Below are 19,405 nucleotides of genomic sequence, written 5' to 3'. Positions count from 1 at the left end.
TATGTGATGGGCAGAGGTAAGCTCTAAAGTTCACTTGAAACATGGCTTAGTAATAGCCTACTACTTATTAGTATTGACTGGGTGAATGCTAAAGTGGTATACAAGGTATAATATTTCAAGAGAATAGGTGATCATAAACTTGCAAGTAATACTTCAGTAATTCAGATGTGATTATTACAATTATTAATGCCAGTTTTGCAAGGTCTTAGGAGAGAGAGAGAGAGAGAGAGAGGGGGGGGGGGGGGGAGATATTCACATTTCACTGAAACTTGTATACAGAATGAAATCAGGAGCCAGTTTAAATATCAAGCATGGCTTTCTTGTCTAAGGGATGAGAAAATGGAAAGGAATGACACATGCCTCCTTTCCTCTTCTTTTTTTTCCAAACACAGCAAGTGTCAATATTTGTGGCAAAATTGGTTTGTTTATTACACTCATAATGAGCAAGGACTACATCTATGTATCTGAGAATAGTGTTAACATGAGTGAAAGCTAATTTAGAGAACCCAGTTTCATAATTTACTGCTAAATGTAATTATAATTATGAAGCATTACATGCATGTCATTCACAGGGTGCTGTTAACCAGATGAGTTATGTAATTATTGCTACAGGAGAACATTTATAGTGGACTCCCAGCTTAATACAACTTCTACAGTGATAGCATATACAGCCGTTAGCAATTAAGTCCAGTTTTTCATTAACTTGAATATTTGCTGTCATTCATGGATTCATCTAGAGAATGTGTATGTATGATAAAGGAGATCATCTAGTCAAAACTTGTTTTTCAGCTTTAACTTGGAGGAATTTTATAATGGAGCAAAAGACAAGCATTTTCTCCAGTCAAAATGATCCTGATGATTTATGATTATAACACTGATTTAAGATACAGTTCATCTATTGTTGTGCTCAGTGGCTGTCACAGGCAATTCTTAATAGCATACAAAGGGCACACAGATATGTATTCTCTACTGTGTATAAACACCTACAAGAACAGAAAGATTTTACAACTCTCCAAATCGAAATCAGCACCAGAAAAATAAACTAAAGACAAGCAACAATCAGACTTTTGGAAGACTGTGTGGTACTTTTATTCATTTATATCAATTCTTTTTTCTTTCCCCTTCTCTTTGTTTTAGTGTGTAGGTTTTTACTTTTTATTTTTATTGGTTTACAGAACGTAACTTTTGAAAAAAAATTATATTCATGTGTGCCTTTGTCAATAAATGAAGCTGAACAAAAAAATGTATTGAAATTGAAAGCACATCGAAGATTTATGGCAGTGACTCCTAAATATACTGTGCACAGTACCTCATTATGAGACACATTTTAATTTTGCTGTGTCATTTTTATAGTGATACATAATATATTGTTACCTATAGATTTTAAATTGTTACATTTTTGTTTTTTTGGTGATTGTTTTTATATCCAACAAAGTATCAAATGTGTTCTCCTTCAGTGCTATCAGTGTAATAAAATACTGAAGCTACAAAGCATCTCTCAGCAAAAGCCAATACGGCAGGCTGAGGCTGTTGGATCAAAGTATGTGAACAGTGGGCACCACCTCAAAGCCATAGTCAGAGCTCCACCCCAGGCCCGCCAGCAGTGCACATACCTGCAGCAACAATGATGCACTCTGTCAAAAATCATGTAAGAGATGGATTTTTATTATATATAATAGCTCTTGTTTTAGCCAAAAATCTTTGAACCATGGTAACAGACTGACTAATTAAACTAAACATGACTTTTATCCTGGAAATGAAAAGACGAAAATGATATTATGTGACAGGAAAACAATTAAAGAGAGTGAACAGCAGTGGAGTTGATCTGAAAAGTATATCAGGCCCACGTCCCAAGAAGTGTAGTCTATAGGTGGCACAGCAAGGTAACTAATGTGTGCCTTTGGAATTGGCAGCCCACCCAATAACTTTAACTGCATTTCAAAATAATGTATTGTTACCAAGATAAAACAGTAAGATGTTTCACCACTACCATGCTCTTTTGATTTCTTCCACCAACAGTCAAAATTACCACATTCATGTATTCTATCAAAATTTTCCATAGTTTTAGCTACTCATCCAATCCATTGCCATGGTACTGATAAAGTTGTCTACTGTAGTGTTAACTAAGACCCAGAGTCTGAATCTTAAGAGCAATGTGTGTAAACTACCACTCCACTGTTTAAGTTAGGCCTATTCTAATATGTGCAAGAGGATAGCATTCTCATATACACAATTTCTTTCATTTGCTGACAGTCTTCTGACAGATGGAACACATCACCAGACACTTCTTGTGAGTTTATTGCTCTTTGAAGAGAAAGCAGTTCTTTTTATTAAAAGAGCTTTTCTATTTCAATGAAAGATACAGAAATTATACAAACATATGAATTTATACCAGTATTCCATACTTACATCCAAACAGTGGTTGCCATGAGCCAATGCCACAAGTACTCTACTCAGGGAAGAAGGCATTTTTGGATTTTTGTGAACTACTAGTGTTTAGAGACAGAAATAGCCCATTTCAAAGTTTTACACTTAAGCAGGAGTAGGTCTCCATCTTGGCTTCTTAAAAGATTCAGAATAGTTTTGGACATTACAAGCTTTAAGAAGGATACACCCCTAAGTTAATTTTAAATACTTTTTTTGTAACAGTTTGGATAAGCATGATTTCCATGTTATATACATGACTATTGGCTGTTCAGTCATTTTCTCTGACTATGGCTCCAGAATTTACCTTCCCAATCAGTAAATGGGTATTTAGTACAGAACTGCATGTGATCCTGAAGTTCTGTAGGCACTTGAGTAGTCCTGATGACTGAGCGTCTGAAGATGACAATAAGTCATGCCTTTTGGACTAAGCCAACTGGCTGAATATCTTGGAACATTTAAAAAACAAATTATATATGCTTCCCTAGCTGTTGAAGAAGCAGCAGTTTTTTCTTCAAAGCAAAATGTTTCTCATTTGCTGCAGTTTTCTTAGTCCCCTAAAAGTACTGCAGCAAATGTATCCAGCAGATTAAACGATACAGCAGTGCAGGAAAAACACTGCTATTTCAACAGCAAGGGAAGTATGTATAATTTGTTTTTTAAATGTTCTCAGGTATGTAGATGGTTGGCTTTGTCCAAAAGGTGTGATATTTTGGGAAAGTAACTTGTTGCCATTTTCAGACAACAGGACATTAGGACTGCCTGAAGGTGACAAAAAATCAGTTTGTGTCATTTGGATGACATCACCTAGCTGACTAGCCAAGAACATTTAAAATAATCATATGCTCAGAACACCTGAAATGACACGTTTCAATTATTTTGTGTACTGGGGTATGAGGGAGTCTCGGGAAATGAATAAGCAACCAAGAATTCCTGCTAGGAACTCAACGTGACAAATGAGACATTCCCTTGTCAGCTGTCATCTCGCTGCTGACTCAGAGGGCCATATAGCTGAGGGAGGAGGAGGAGGGGCTCACACTCAACCATCTGGCTGTAGCAACTCACTGTATGCCACATTTTGTAACTGATGCATTTTATATTTTAATAAGAGGGTGGGGGCAAAACTATATTGACATTTGCCCATGCAGATGATGACAAGATGGATATGGTAACACTGTTGAAATTTTCATGTAGTCTGTTGCAGATTGCCTAGTTCATTGATCCAGTGATCAGCCATGCACACTTACCTTCTATACTATTTTAGATCATTCCAAAGGATTTATCCTTTTATCATAAGTTTCAGAACTGTCTATCAACATGAATTTGGTGTCCCTAAGTGTGTGTGTGTGTGTGTGTGTGTGTGTGTGTGTGGTGTATGGGAGGGGGGGGGCAATATGAATTCACACCCTCTCGAGTTTTTATTGTCTTTTCATATTTTAATTCTTGTTGTATTTTACTGTTTTTATACTTTTAACCCTCTCATCTCTTAAAAAGATTTTAGTTAGGCCACCCAAACCTATATGTCACCACCATTACAGTTGTGCATCTACAGCTAGTCTGCACCTTATTCTTTCTTTTGTCTCAAAAGAAGTTATATGTATTTGTTGCTAAGTGTGGGAATTGCTTGAACACTATATTGGTTGCATATAATGCTTTTGGTGAACAACGGTGTCAGCAGTCTTTCAACTGCTGTATTTCGACGTAAATTCATGTTGAGAATTGTGTTGGTAACCTAGTGGCTTTCCACCAACTTCACCTGTGTGTAATCATCTTAATATGTCAAACTGATGTGAAGTATCCTTTTCGGCAATATTTGTAATGGTGTACTCAGTCTTGTAATAAGACTGTGACCTATTTAGTGGCCACTCTCTGAACAAGTATGTTCCTAAAACTGTGTAGATTACAAGGAATATTGCTGAGTTAAACAGTTGGAATAAACATACTTCTGATATGTGAGTTGCAAATTGACTGCTACAAGATGTATCATGCTGTGTCTTACCTATCTTAGTTCCATGCCTGTGTGGTTTGATGTTGCTCCCCACACTAATAATCTATCCCATAGAGTTTCTTTTCTCTCTCTCTCTCTCTCTCTCTCTCTCTCTCTCTCTCTCCCTCCTCCCCCTCCCCCCTCTCTACATCTGTATCTGTGTGATTAATGCACCCAACATCTGTATGAACTGGTTACTGCAGTCAAGCCTTAATATTCTCTACAATTACAGTTTTTATCCTCACCCCCAACACATGAACTTCCTTCCATTAGCAAATTAACTATTTCTTAATGCCTCAGAATTTGTCCAGTCAATCTAACTAATCTTTTAGTCAGGTTATGCCATAAAGCTCTTTTCTCCTAAGTTTGACTCAGTACCTATTCATTAGTTATTCAACTTATCCGTCTAATTGTTAGTATTCTTCTGTGACACCACATTTCAAAAGCCTCTGTTCTCATCTTAAATAAACTGCTTATCATCCACACAGACTTTCAAAAAATGATACATTCTAAACAAATACTTTCAGAAAAGATTTCATAAGACTTAAATTTATACTCAATGTTAACAAATTTTCCTTTTTAGAAAAGCTCAGCTGCTATTTCAAGTTTACACTTTCTATCCTTTCTACATTTGCAGTTATCAGTGACTTTGCTGCCCAAAGGGCAAAACTCGTCAATTACTTTCAGCTATAATTTTCAAAACTATTTCTCCTATCATTATTTGATTTAATTTGACTACAATCCATTACCCTTGTTTTATTTTGATATATCTTCATCTTGCCATCTCTGACAGAATTGCAATGTCATTACCAAAAGTTAAAATTCTTATTTCTTCTAGCTTAACTTTAATTCCAGCCACTACCATTTCCAGGCACTAAGGCCAGTCTGCAGTGAGCAGCAGCCACTAACATTTCCAGGCACTAAGGCCAGTCTGCAGTGAGCAGCAATTGCTGCCTGTGAGAATGTGAAGCCATGTAGTAGACATAGGATCAGCATATCGAGACTGTACTAAAGGGAAGGGGAGCACAGGAAAAAGAAGGGTGGGGAGGGAGACGAGAAGCAGAGGAGGAGATGGGACTGTGCAGATGCACTGAGGGGATAGCAGGTGTGTGTGAGACTGGAGTGGGAGCAAGAAGAGGGTAGAGTCAGGTGGGGACAGGGATGAGCAAAGATTGAGGCCAGGGCAGTTATAAGAATGAAGGATATGTTATAGGAAGGGTTCTTATCTATGCAGTTCAGAATAGCTGGTGTTGGTGGGAAGAATCCAAACAGCACAGGCTGTGAAGCAGTTGTTGAGCTCAAGCACATCATGCTGAGCAGCATACTTGGCAAATTTCTTGATGCAATAATTTACCAACAGCCGTATGTATTTTATGAACTTGGCAAATGGTTGGTCCGTCCGTCTCTTGGTCACACATTAGCTATGGCCATTAATGTGGACAGAGAACTTGTTAGTGGTCACGCCCACATAGAATGTTGGACAGTGTTTTGTAGAAGGTACCTGTGGCAGCATTGGAGTAAGTCATAGTGGGAGGATGTACGGGTCAGGCCTCAAGGTTAGGTCTTTTACAGGGATATGAGCCATGGGGCAAGGGGTTTGGAACAGGGGTGGAATAGGGACAGACAAGGATATTTCATAGGTTAAGTGGGTGATAGAATACCACTGAGGGAGGAGTGTGGAGAATATTTCTCATTTCAGGGTACGACTGCATATAGATGAAACCCTGATGGAGAACGTGATTCATTTGCTCCAGTCCTGGGTGGTACTGAGTCACAAGGGAGAACTCCTTTCTGACCAGTTTACATCAACAGCTATATTCTTCAAGCCATCTTCTCATGGTGTGTGGTCGAGGGCACTTGCTACTGTCACTCCCCCACCTCTTTCCAGTTCCAGGTGAGAATGGTTTGTGAGAAGAACATTCTTAGTAAGCCTCTATGTGAGCCAGAATCTCTCTAATTTTATGTTCATGGTCATTTTGTGAGATATACATATGAGGAAGCAACATATTGGTTGACCCTTCTAGGAATACACACTCTTGGAAAATTAACAGTAAAGCACACCACGCGCAGAATGCCTCTCTTTGCATCACCTGGCTCTGGATCTCTGTGAAGCTTTCATGATTACTAAATAAACCTGTAACAGAACTTGCTTCTCTTCTTTGGCTCGTTTCTATTTCATATATCAATTCTACCTGGTACAGATCCCAGATTAATGAGCAGTATCAAAGTATTGGTCAAACAAGGGTTTTGTAAGTTGCTTTCTTTGTGAGTAGGATATGCTTCCCGAGGACTCTTCCAATGAATCTGTCTGGCTTCTGTCTTACTGTGATAAATTTTATGTGGTCATTCCACTTTAAATTGTTTCACATGCATATCCTTAGATGTTTTATGGATGTGACTGCTTCCAGTGATCGTTCTGCAATCATGTAATCATACAGTAGTGGGTCTTTCTGCCTGTTTATGTTCAGTATGTTACGTTTGTTTATGTTGAGGGTAAATTACCAGTCCCTGCACCAAGTGTCAATCATCTGTGGGACTTTTCAGGCACTGTGACTTCTCTGTATGCAACAGCCTTGTGGAACTATTGACATTATTCATTTGGTTGTTTATATCTGTTATGAGTGGTAATGGTCCTATAACACTCCCTTTGGGTATGCCCGGAGATATTTTTATGTCCACAAGTTTAGCTCTGTTGAGAGTGTCATGCTGTGTTCCATTTGCTAGAACTCTTCAATCCAAACACACAGCTGGTTTGATATTCCATACACTCGTATTTTGTTCATTAGGCAGTAGGGTGAAACTGTGTCAAATGTCTTCTGAAGTCAAGAAACTCAGCATCAACTGGACACCAGCATCTAATGCTTTCTGGCTCTCATGGACAAACTGAGCAAGCTAGGTTTCATGTGATCACTGTTATTGAAGCCCATGTTATTTCCTACAGAGGAGATTTTAGATCTCCAGTAATGTTGTAATACATAATTATAAAACACGTTCCAAAATTTGAAATCAGGCTAATGTCAGAGATATAGTCCTAAAGTTTTGCATGTCTTTTCTGTGACCCTTCTTGAAAATGGGAATGACCTGGTATGGTATGTGAGGGATGGTAGGTAACTAAAGAGATAAGGCGCAGGAGATCTGTTTCTGAACAAGGTAGTGAGGATAATTTTGGTCTGTGAAAGGAAGGGTAACTTTTGTCCATGAAAGCCTCTGTGAGAACCTCAACATATATGATGAGGGATTACTCATTACTGCATAATGAGTAATTACGCTTTATGGAAGAGACTTCTTGGTGAGGAATAGTTGTCAGCCACCAAAATGAATGTATTGTTGGTGGTTGGTAGGTCTGATGTGGATCTGAAAGCTGGAGGCTTACCTCCAGCAAGGTGGCTTGCTGGACTGAGAAGGACCAGATGAAATGAATGGAGGAGACAGTGTTGAGCTTCTGGAGGAATGTGGATATGGTGTCCTCATTGTTAGTCCAAATTATGAAGGTGTCATCATTGAACTTGAGCCGGGTGAGGGTTTTGGGATTATGGGTGGTTAGGAAGCATTGCTCCAGATGGCCCATGAAGAGTTTGGCATAGGATGTTGCCATGCAGGTGCCCATGAATGTACCATGGTGTTTGTTTTTAGGTGATGCATTCAAAGGAGATGTAATTGTGGGTGAGGGGATAGCCAGTCACAGTGACCATGAATGATATTGTCCCTACTATTGTCCCCTCCTCTGCCATCCACCCATCCTTATTGTCCCCTCCTCTGCCATCCACCCATCCTATGCAGCATCCTTGTTCATACCTGTTCCAACCCTGCTCCCACCCCATGCCCGGTGGCTCACATCTCTGTAAAAGATGTAGCCACAAGACCTGACCCATACATTCTCCCACAATCACCTACTCCAGTCCTGTCACAAGCATCTCATAACCCATGAAAGGCAGAGCCACCTGTGAATGCAGCTATGTGATCTACCAACTTTGCTGCAACCACTGTTCAGCACTCTATGTGGGCATGACCACTGACAAGCTGTCTGTCTTCATGAATGGCCACTGCCAAACTGTAACCAAGAGACAGCTGGATCATCCAGTTGCTGAGCATTTCATGCATCGTGGTGTACTTGACTTCACTAGTCCCTGTTCCACCTTGCCTCTATCCCCTTACTGCTCCCAATCCAGCCTTACCCACACCTGCTATCCACCCAGCACATCTGCATAGTCGTTTTCCCTTCTCTGCTTCTCTCCTCTCCAGTTTTCCTCCATACCAGAGACACCTGATACTAGCAGCTCACCACACTGCCCCATCATATCTCTGCACACTCGCACAGGCAGCACTACAGCATCTCCCTCCCCCCTCCATCCATACCCTAATATCCCTCGCCCTCAATGCCCCATTTGTCTTCTGCCCCTCTGCTACCCCTCAGCCAAGATTGCTGCTCACCACTTTCATGCTTTAGTGCCCAGAAACAACAGTGGCCATATGTGTGTGAGTTGTGCATGTATGAATGTGTGTGTGTGTGTATATTTTTCTATGTCTGAAGGAGGACTTTACTGATGGTGTGTGATATCTAACAGTCTCCTTTCAGTGTGTGGGTCTGCCACTCAATGCCTTCTTTATGTGGTGGTAATCTATCAATTTTATATTGTTGTCATTCTAGCCCAGACTTTCTGTTATCCTCTAAGGTAAATCATAGTGCCAGTATTACTTAGAATGTTCCTATATCTCTAAAACTCAAACTGACTTTCCCCCAGGTCAGCTACTACCAGCTTTCTGTAGGTAAACTGTTACCATCTTGCAACCATGACTTATTAAACAAACATTTTGGTAATACTCACACCTGTCATCAAATTTACTTCTTTTCCATAACCCTTCTATTTTTTCTTTGTGCCTTTGAACCTTCCTTTCTTTGCTTAGAATTTCCTTGCCGTCTGTGGTCTTGATGTTCATGTAGCTGCTGCTTTATCCTCCAGAGTTTTTTAAAATTATCCTGTAAGCAGCATCTACCTTAACTATAGTTACACATGCTTCTACAGCTTTGCATTTCTCCTTTCGTCATTCTTGTTTTGCCACTTTACAATTGCTGACAGTCTCACTTTTTAGACATATGTATTTCATTTTACAAGTTCCTTTAGCTGTATTTTATATTTTCTACTTTCCTCATTCAAATTTAATATCTCCTGAGTCATCATAGATTTTCTGCTAGGACCTGTCTTTTTATGTAAATCTTCCTTTATTTCATTCACTACTTTATCTCACAAAGCTTCCCATTCCTTTTCTGTTGTATTCATGTCCTATGTTTTGGTTTGTCATTGCCTAATACTATCTTTGAAACCCTGAAAAGTTTCCAGTTGTGTTAACTTATCCAAGTCCCATCTTCTAGCTTCCTACTTTTTTTACAGTACCTGAACCTTTTGTCTGCAATGTCTGCAACTAATAAATTATTGATTGAGTGCTCAACTGTTCTTGGAACTCTTTTGAAGTTTAAAACATTACTTCTAATTCTCTGTATACAACAATGCAATCTATCTGAAAACTTTTCATTACACAATATTCTGTCATTTTTATAAACCAAGTGTTTGCAATTATTAAACCGTGCTCTGTGAAAACTTCTGGTTGGCAGCTTCCCCATTCTTCCTCCATTTCATGATCTCCTGCTCCTTTTCTTTCTCATCCTCTTCCCACTACTAAATTCTAGCCCCCAAAAATTGTTAAATTTTCTCCTTTCTTAGTATACTGACGAATTTCTTTTATCTCATCATACCCTTTTTAAATATCTTTTTCACCTACAGAGCTAGTAGCATGTATTATTTTACTACTGTGGTGTGTTTCTGTCTATTTTGGTTTGTGATAATCCATTTGCTCTGTTCTTCATAATAGTTCACCTAGATGTCTCTCTTCTTGTTCATTATTAGACCTACTCCTTCATTAACCCTATTTGATTTTGTATTGATACCCCCTCACATGGCCAGAAATACTGTTCTTCCCACTTCTGCAGTTTGATATTTTTGACTACATCTAACTTCAACCTGTCCATTTCTCTTTTAAAATGTTTCTAATCTACCTGCACCATTTTATTTATTTTGTTTTAAATGTCTAGTTCCATAGATGAAGTCCATAAATTGAGAAGCAGAGCTCCATGTTCACAGAATATGTCAGCACATGAAATTACAACAGAAAACTAATAACAGATTAAATAAAATGTTTATGAATCCAATAAAGATTTCAAGCTATAAGTTTATGTAAACAAAAATATAACCCAGGAATCAGCTTATGTTTTCAAGGATCTCTGTGACAGAATAGAAGGAATGACCATGGGGAAACTCTTTAGTTTGGATTTGAAAGTGCATGGATTACTGGTAAGATTTTTTAATTCTTGTGGTAGCTTGCTGAAAATGGATGTAGCAGAATATTGCACACCTTTCTGCACAAGAGTCAAGGAGGTATGATCCAAATGCATTGGATTTCTGCCTAGTATTAACTGAGTGAAAGCTGCTAATTCTTGGGAATGAGCTGAAATTGTCAATAAGAAATGACAGTAAAGAATATATATAATGAGAGGCCAGTGTCAGAATGCCCAGACTAATGAACAGGGGTCAACGAGAGGTTTGCAAACTTATACCATTTATTGCCCAAACCATCCATTTCTGAGTCAAAAATACCCTTTGATAATAGGAAGAGTTGCCCCAAAATATAATGACATACAATCATAACTGAATGAAAATAAACAAAATAGATAACTTTCTGTGTTGAACTATCACTTACTTCAGGTACTGTTCTAAATTGTAAAAGTGGCAGTATTAATTCTTTGGACAAGATCCTGAATTTGGGCTTTCCATGACAGTTTACTATCTATCTGATCATCTAGAAATTTGAACTGTTAAGTATCACTAATCATATGCCTATTCTGTGTAATTTAAAAACATCAGATTTGGTTGAACTGTGTTTTGGAAACTGTATAAACGTAGTCTTACTGTGATTTACCATTAGTTTATTTTCTCTGCAAACCATGAACTCATGTCTTGGACTGCACTATTTCAAACAGTGCCAACATTGCACAAAATGTCTTTTATTACCAAGGTAGTATTGTCAGCAAGCAGAAATAGTTTAGAATCACTTGTAATACTACAAGGCATATCCTTTATATAAATAGGGAGCAGGAGTGGCCCCACTCTGATCGCTGGGGCAACCCACATTTAACTGTGCTCCTTCAGACCCCACTAACCATTCTCAGTACTATGGAGAATGACCTTTTTCTGTCCGTTCTTGAAGTAAGAGGTGAAACAAATGTAAGCTACTCCCCTAATTCCATAATGGTCCAACTTCTGGAGCAATATTTTGTGATCAACACAATCAAATGCCTTAGTTAAATCAAAAAATATGACTAGCATTTGAAACCTTTTGTTTAATCCATTCAGTACCTCACAGAGAAAAGAGAATATTGCATTTTCAATTGTTAAACTACTTCTAAAATTAAATTGTACATTTGACAGCAAATTGTATGAAGTGAAATGATCATTTACCCTTACATATACAACTTTTTCAATAGCTTCACCAAACACTGATGGCAGCCCTGCAGCCAAGCGACTAGCGCGAGGTTTGGTGTTCTCGTAAAGATAAGTTATTTTAGATTATAAAACACATAGATTAGTACTGATTACGTGGTAAATAAGTGTATTAGTGTGCCGTTTAAGTGTACCATTAAAGGTTTCATTTCTCTTTAGGTAATATAGCAGAAAACGCGAAAAGACTGTACAGTCGTATTTTCTGTTTACGTTCTGCTGCAGCAAATCTATAGAATTTCGTTTAGTTGTTCCTTGCTCTCTCCAGCAATTTAACTTAGCGTACCTCTTCATTATTTAACTAGCATTTCCGGAAAGTAGCGTAAAGTTTAACTTGTTGTTTCAGAAACTTTGCACTTTTGTTTTTGTTTACACACAGTTGCGTATAGGCCAAATTTGTGTAACCATATTTTCGTGTTTATCTGTAATTTAACTGACTTATTCTTAATAAATTATTACGTTTATCATGAGTGAAAAGTGCTTGACTTGCCGTAGAATTGTTAGGTCGGGGCTTTGGTGTGATGGGTGCTGTAGTTTTTTCCATGTGGGTGACTGTAGTGGCGTGGGAATAGGGGAAGTAAATGAGACTCATCAGTGGTTTTGTAGGATTTGTAGTAGAGATAGGAAGATACTGGAACAGGAGGGGAAAATTGCTGCCCTTCAGGCTGAGTTAGACAAGGCCAGGGGAGATCTTGACAGGTTAAGGAGGGAGAAGGGTAAAGAGAGGTGGGAAGTGGCAACAGGCAACAGGAGGAACAGGCCTAGAACTTTGTCTGACAGCTTTATGGTGAATGTGGAAAATAGATTTGACCTGTTGCTTCAGTTAGAAGCTGGTGAGCCTCAAGCAGTTACAGGTGTAGACAGGGCACAACAAACTTTCAGCAGCAAATTGAAAAGTAAGAATGTAGGGAAATCAGTAAAGAGAAAGAAAGTGTTGTTGTTAGGTAGTTCCCATGGAAGAGGTGTTGGCCAACTCTTGCAGGATGAACTAGGATCAGAATACCAGGTCACCAATTTTTTTAAACCTAGTGCTGGTCTGGAGCAGGTGACAGAGGATTTAGGATCACTTTGCAAAGATTTCACTAAGGAAGACACCGTGGTTATAGTGGGTGGGGCAGGTAACAGTATTGACAGAGATCCTGGGTACAGCATAGAGTGTGACCTGGCGAAGATTGCATCAGCATCGAGGCATACCAGTGTTGAGTTTGTATCTGTTCTTGGGCGCCATGACCGACCTCATTTGAACTCTTCTGTCAAGAGAGTTAATTTGGAGCTGGAACGGCTGCTCATGTCGGGTGCGGGGTCACACATTGGTGTGGTTCATGTTGATTCTATCAGTAGGTGGGATTATACTAGGCATGGCCTTCACCTCAACAGGAAGGGGAAGGGTAAATTGGCTGGGGAAATAGCAAGAAAGTTAAAGGGGGGAGGCACTGTCATGAGTGGTAAAATACCAGTGGTTATAGGATTCAGAAAAGACCCTTTTTTAGGGTAGGGAGGACAGAAAGAAAACAAATTTTAAGAGAGGTTAGAACTGAGACAAACCTTCAGTTTGAGAAAGAAATCAAAAAACATAATTCCAGCTTATTACATCAACATAAACAGCCATTGGTTAAGAATTTTCAACTGTCAGCAGATATTTTAACTCCACCCAATTTTAAGTCAGTCAATGTGAAATGTCAGCTATCTTTATTGCATCAAAATATTCGAGGACTGAGAAATAAAATTAATGAATTAACTATCTGCATAGATGAATTAGAGTCTTCAAACCCAGCTGACATAATCTGCCTCTCTGAACATCATGTGACCACTGGTATAGAACTTTTAAGTGTTACAGGGTTTAGGTTAGCATCTCACTTTTGTAGATCAGAAATGGAGAAAGGAGGAGTTGCCACATTCATCAGGAACTGTCATAAATTTAAGAACATAGACATTCATAAATTTTGCCTAGAACAGCATATGGAAGCATGTGCAACAGAATTAGATTTTCACAAAAAATCTTTCATAATATTAAGTGTATATCGAGCACCTGCAGGTAACTTTAATCTGTTTGTAAACCACCTTGAAGCTGTACTGGCCCATTTAACAACCAAAAACAAAGAAATAGTGGTTGCTGGTGATTTCAATGTAGATTTCCTTAAAGACTCTCCCAATAAGAACCTATTTGAGTTAGTAACACTATCATTCAACTTAATTCCCACAGTAAAGTTCCCCACTAGGATAACCACTTGCTCACAAACAGCCATTGATAATATCTTTATAGAAAAGTCAAATGAACAAAATTATATTACAAAACCAATAGTCAATGGCCTCTCAGACCATGACATGCAGTTCCTTCTGTTAAATGTTAATACTGAACAGGATATAAAATCTGTTAAATCTGAGCTTAAGAGGGTAATCAGTAAGCCAAAAATTGATTATTTTAGAACACTCCTCAGAGACATTCACTGGACTGATGTTTACAGTGCTCATGGCATGAATGAAAAATATAACATTTTTGCTAATAAAGTGCTTACCTTATTTGAACACTGCTTTCCCCCAAAACTTACCAAGGTTAGAGCAAAGTCTACAAAGAAGCCATGGATTACTCGAGGAATAGGGGTATCTTGTAAAACAAAAAGAAAACTGTATCTGTCAATCTGAAACATTTCCAATGTTGATGCTATAGCACATTATAAGAAATACTGCAAAATATTAAAGACTGTAATACGGATGTCAAAGCAAATATATTACAAGGAAAAGATAGTCATATCAGATAACAAAATAAAGACAATATGGGATATAGTGAAGGAGGAGACCGGTAGAACCAGACATGAAGAGGAACAAATAGCATTAAGAGTAAATGATGCATTGGTGACAGATGTGTATAGTGTTGCAGAACTTTTTAACAAACATTTTATAACTGTTACTGAAAAGATGGGGTTGTCAGGTTCGGTAGATGCTGCTATGGATTACCTTAGACCAGACATTTCAAGTAACTTCCATAATATGAATTTGACCCTCACTACCCCAACAGAAATAACGTCCATCATAAAATCTTTAAAATCAAAAACATCTAGTGGGTATGATGAAATATCAACAAAGTTAATTAAAGAATGTGATTCTGAGCTAAGTAACATATTAAGCTAATTGTGTAACCAGTCGTTTATCAGTGGAATATTTCCCGAATGGCTGAAATATGCTGAAGTTAAGCCACTGTTTAAGAAGGGAGATAAAGAAATAGCATCAAATTTCCGTCCAATTTCACTGTTGCCAGCATTCTCAAAAATTTTCGAAAAAGTAATGTACAGTCGTCTTTATAACCATCTTATCTCAAATAACATACTGTCAAAGTCACAGTTTGGATTTCTAAAAGGTTCTGATATTGAGAAGGCTATCTACACTTACAGTGAAAATGTACTTAATTCATTAGACAAAAAATTGCAGGCAACTGGTATATTTTGTGATCTGTCAAAGGCATTTGACTGTGTAAATCACAATATCCTTTTAAGTAAACTAGAATATTATAGTGTAACAGGAAATGCTGCAAAATGGTTCAAATCTTATATCTCTGGCAGGAAACAAAGGGTGTTATTAGGAAAGAGACATGTATCAAGCTATCAGGCATCATCCAACTGGGAACTAATTACATGTGGGGTCCCACAAGGTTCCATTTTGGGGCCCTTACTTTTTCTTGTGTATATCAATGACCTTTCATCAGTAACATTACCAGATGCCAAGTTTGTTTTGTTTGCTGATGATACAAACATTGCAATAAATAGCAAATCAAGTGAAGTCTTAGAAAGATCAGCCAATAAAATATTTGTGGACATTAATCACTGGTTCCTAGCCAATTCTTTGTCACTAAACTTTGAAAAAACACACTACATGCAGTTCAGAACTTGTAAGGGGTGTCCCAAGAGTATATGTCTAACATATGATGACAAGAAGATAGAAGAAGTGGACGGTGTTAAATTCTTGGGATTACAGCTTGATAATAAATTCAACTGGGAGGAGCACACCACAGAACTGCTGAAGCGTCTTAACAAATCTCTGTTTGCAATGCGAATTTTGTCTGACATAGGGGATATAAAAATGAAAAAGCTGGCATACTATGCTTACTTTCATTCCATAATGTCATATGGGATTATTTTCTGGGGTAATTCATCAAGCCAAGCTAAAGTTTTCCGGGCACAAAAACGTGCAGTAAGAATTATATGTGGTGTGAACTCAAGAACATCCTGCAGAAGCCTGTTTAGGGAACTAGGGATACTAACTACAGCTTCCCAATATATTTATTCCTTAATGAAATTTGTCATTAAAAATATATCACTTTTTCAAACCAACAGCTCAATTCATGGAATCAATACTAGAAATAAGAATAATCTTCACAAGGATTTAAAGTCACTTAGTCTTGTACAAAAAGGTGTGCATTATTCAGGAACACACATTTTCAATAACTTGCCAGCAGCCATAAAAAGCTTAACAACCAATGAAATTCAGTTTAAGAGAAGCCTAAAGGATTTATTGGTGGCCAACTCCTTCTACTCCATTGATGAATTTCTTAGGAAAACCAACTGATTTGTATATAAGTACAACATAACTTCTGCACAATTTCAGTGCAGTAATGTGTTCACTGAAAATTTGTGTGTGTGTGTGTGTGTGTGTGTGTGTGTGTGTGTGTGTGTGTGTGTGCTTGTGTGTGTGTAAGTGTGTAAGTATAATCTAACTTCTGCACCATTTCAGTGCAGTAATGTGTTCATTGTAAATAAGTATTACAGTAGTTGTATTACATGTTTCTTACCTTATAAATAAATAAAAAACTTTTTTATTTTAAATTCAGTGCAATAGTATTTGTAAAATGACTCTTAGTGTTCATTAAAAAATGACGATCATTCCACTTGGGACCTGTGGAATGGTACATTAGCTTATTTGTTTTAGTTGTAAATATTTGTCATGTATTGTTGTTTTTCTGACATGTTCCACATCCTGGAGGACCTCCTCACTACGGATCAATTGGAATGAAAGTAAATCTAATCTAATCTAATCTAATAGAAAAGGGCCTAAAATTGACTACATTATCCCTTTCCCATTTTATAAAGTTGTTTTGCTACTGATTACTTTAATCTTTCAGGAAATTGACCATTCCTAAAGGGAAAATTACAAATATGGCTAAGCACAGGGCTAACATGTATAACTTAGTACTTTAGTAATCTGCTAGATACTCCATCATATCCTTGAGAGTCCTTAGTCTTTAGTGATTTAATTATTAACTCAATCTCCCCCTTGTCAGTATCACAGAGGAGTATTTCAGATACCAGTCTTGGAAAGGCATTTTCTAAGAGTGTTATATGATTCCCTGTAGAAATGAAGTTTTATTTATTTCACCAGCTATGTTCAAAATGTAACTGTTAAATAGTGTACCCATGTCTAACTTATGAGTAACAGAAATATTTTCACTATATACTGACTTTATATGATCAAACTTTTGGTTCTGACCAGACACTTCCTTCAGAACTAACCATATGGTTTTCATTTTATCCTGTGAATTAGGTATTCTATTTACCTACCTAATAACATTTTTAAGCATCTTACAATACTGTTTGTAATGGACTACTATAGCTCAATTGTCATGAATCTGTCTGTCTAAGTTTGTGGTAAGTTTCCATGGGACCAAACTGCCGAGGTCATCAGTCCCTAGGCTTACACACTACTTAATCTAACTCAAACTAACTTACACTAAGGACAAAAATCACACACACACACACACACACACACACACACACACACACACACACACACACACACACACACACACGCCCGAGGCAGGACTCAAATCTCCGGCAGGGGGAGCCACGCGAACCGTGGCAAGGCGCCTCTTCTTCATGGCAACCTTATCCCACTAGTCAGCCACCCAGGCTGTCTTTTACTAATAGTACCCTGTTTAAAACATTCTAATGGAAAGCAGCTTTCAAAGAGCATGAGAATTGTGTTAAGGGAAGCATTATATTTTTCATCTATGTTAGCAGCACTATAAACATCCTGTCATCTTGTTTCTTAACGAGATTTAAAAAATTCTCTATTGCCATTGGATTAACTTTTCTACTTAGTTTGTAATTATATATAACCTTTCTTTGAGTACAGAAACGTTTTACTGTTAAAATTTGTGCATTGTGGTCTGAAAGGCCATTCACCCTTTTAAGGAATCAAAACGTTCCATGCTCTGACCTGTGGGACTTCAGATTTGTTTTTTCTTCTTACAACATCCTCCTTAGAGAATCAAATGAGGGGCTGTTTTACCTCCAAAATAATTTATTTCAGCAGATGCCATCATCATTAAACAATGCAGTGGAGCTGCACACCCTCAGGAAATTTAACAGCTGTGTTTTATCCTTGCATTGAGCCCTGCTACATTATTACCAAAGCAACATGATATTGGCTAATGTTAAAAGGCTAGATGGGCCTGGTATCAGGACTGATGCCCCTGCATTTAATGAAAATGCTGCTGTCTCCATGTGCCATAGTCCACAATTTATTCCTTTTATATAAAGGAATTCCACTGTACAAGTTTACAAACATATGAATCATTACACTTACGTCACTGCAAACATTATACATGTGAGTGACAAATCCTCAGATAATCACCCATGTACTTCCTTCAACACAAGATTTTAAGTGAAACACACTTACGGCAACCAATCATATCAGAAGAAATTGTGACAAACCAGCAGCTTGGCTGATCTGTTGAGCACTATACAGATGCGAGTGGTGGAGAATTGGTTTTTTTTGTTGTGTATTGCTGGGCTAGGTGAATTGGGGAAGTTGAACAGAGATGTAGCATGAGTAAAGTGGCTGAGTACTGGCTTGTCCACAGACAGAGCATGATACTGGGGAAAGCCTGAGGAAAATGTGCCTGGTGACAAGGGAGGTGAATGTCAATGTGGCCTGGCAACTGATGTGTTTCATTAAAAGTATTGTTCATGTATTAAAATAGCCAAAACTGCCTAAAGTTAAGGTAAAGGTAATATAAGGACATTTCTGGAATTTTTGGAAGCCCTAGAACACAATAAAATTATTACCAAATTTATATGACAGCTTATTTAGATGTCATTAAAGTTTAAATGTTTGTTTATTTATAATACATAACATTGATTAGCAGACATAATATAAAGCAAAATGTTAAATTATTTATTATTTTTAATTAAGCTGTGATACAACAGAATTCTGCACACAAACACTATTATTTAGCTTCAACATGTTGACATTGCAGTAGAGATTAAGATATAATATTTACATAAGTATGATTTGCAATGTTCATAAAAAAAAGAAATGACCTTTGACTTTCGAAATGCCACAGCGACGAACAGAATACAGTTGTGTATTTGACTAGCTTTTGAGATTTCATTTCTGAACAAAAGTAAAATAATAAATTAAAAGGATAAAGTAGAGACATTTAGTTATAGTA

The 19,405-nt window shown here is 37.7% G+C and overlaps 1 protein-coding gene across 2 annotated transcripts in view; it reads right to left on the bottom strand.

The window, feature by feature from the left end:
* Positions 1-404: 404 nt before the first annotated feature.
* LOC124776395 overlaps positions 405-19,405 on the bottom strand; it is a 201,011-nt gene continuing 182,010 nt past the window's right edge. For both annotated transcript variants that reach the window (XM_047251368.1, XM_047251369.1), the window contains exon 9: positions 405-1,613. In XM_047251368.1, coding sequence (XP_047107324.1) covers positions 1,499-1,613 — 115 coding nt within the window. In that variant the 3' untranslated portion in view covers positions 405-1,498. The remainder of the gene's footprint in view (positions 1,614-19,405) is intronic.

Source organism: Schistocerca piceifrons, chromosome 2 (assembly GCF_021461385.2).
Source record: "Schistocerca piceifrons isolate TAMUIC-IGC-003096 chromosome 2, iqSchPice1.1, whole genome shotgun sequence".
Classification (NCBI taxonomy): Eukaryota; Metazoa; Arthropoda; class Insecta; order Orthoptera; family Acrididae; genus Schistocerca; species Schistocerca piceifrons.
Note: the sequence above shows the minus strand (reverse complement) of the source record. Positions and strands in the feature narration are given on the sequence as shown.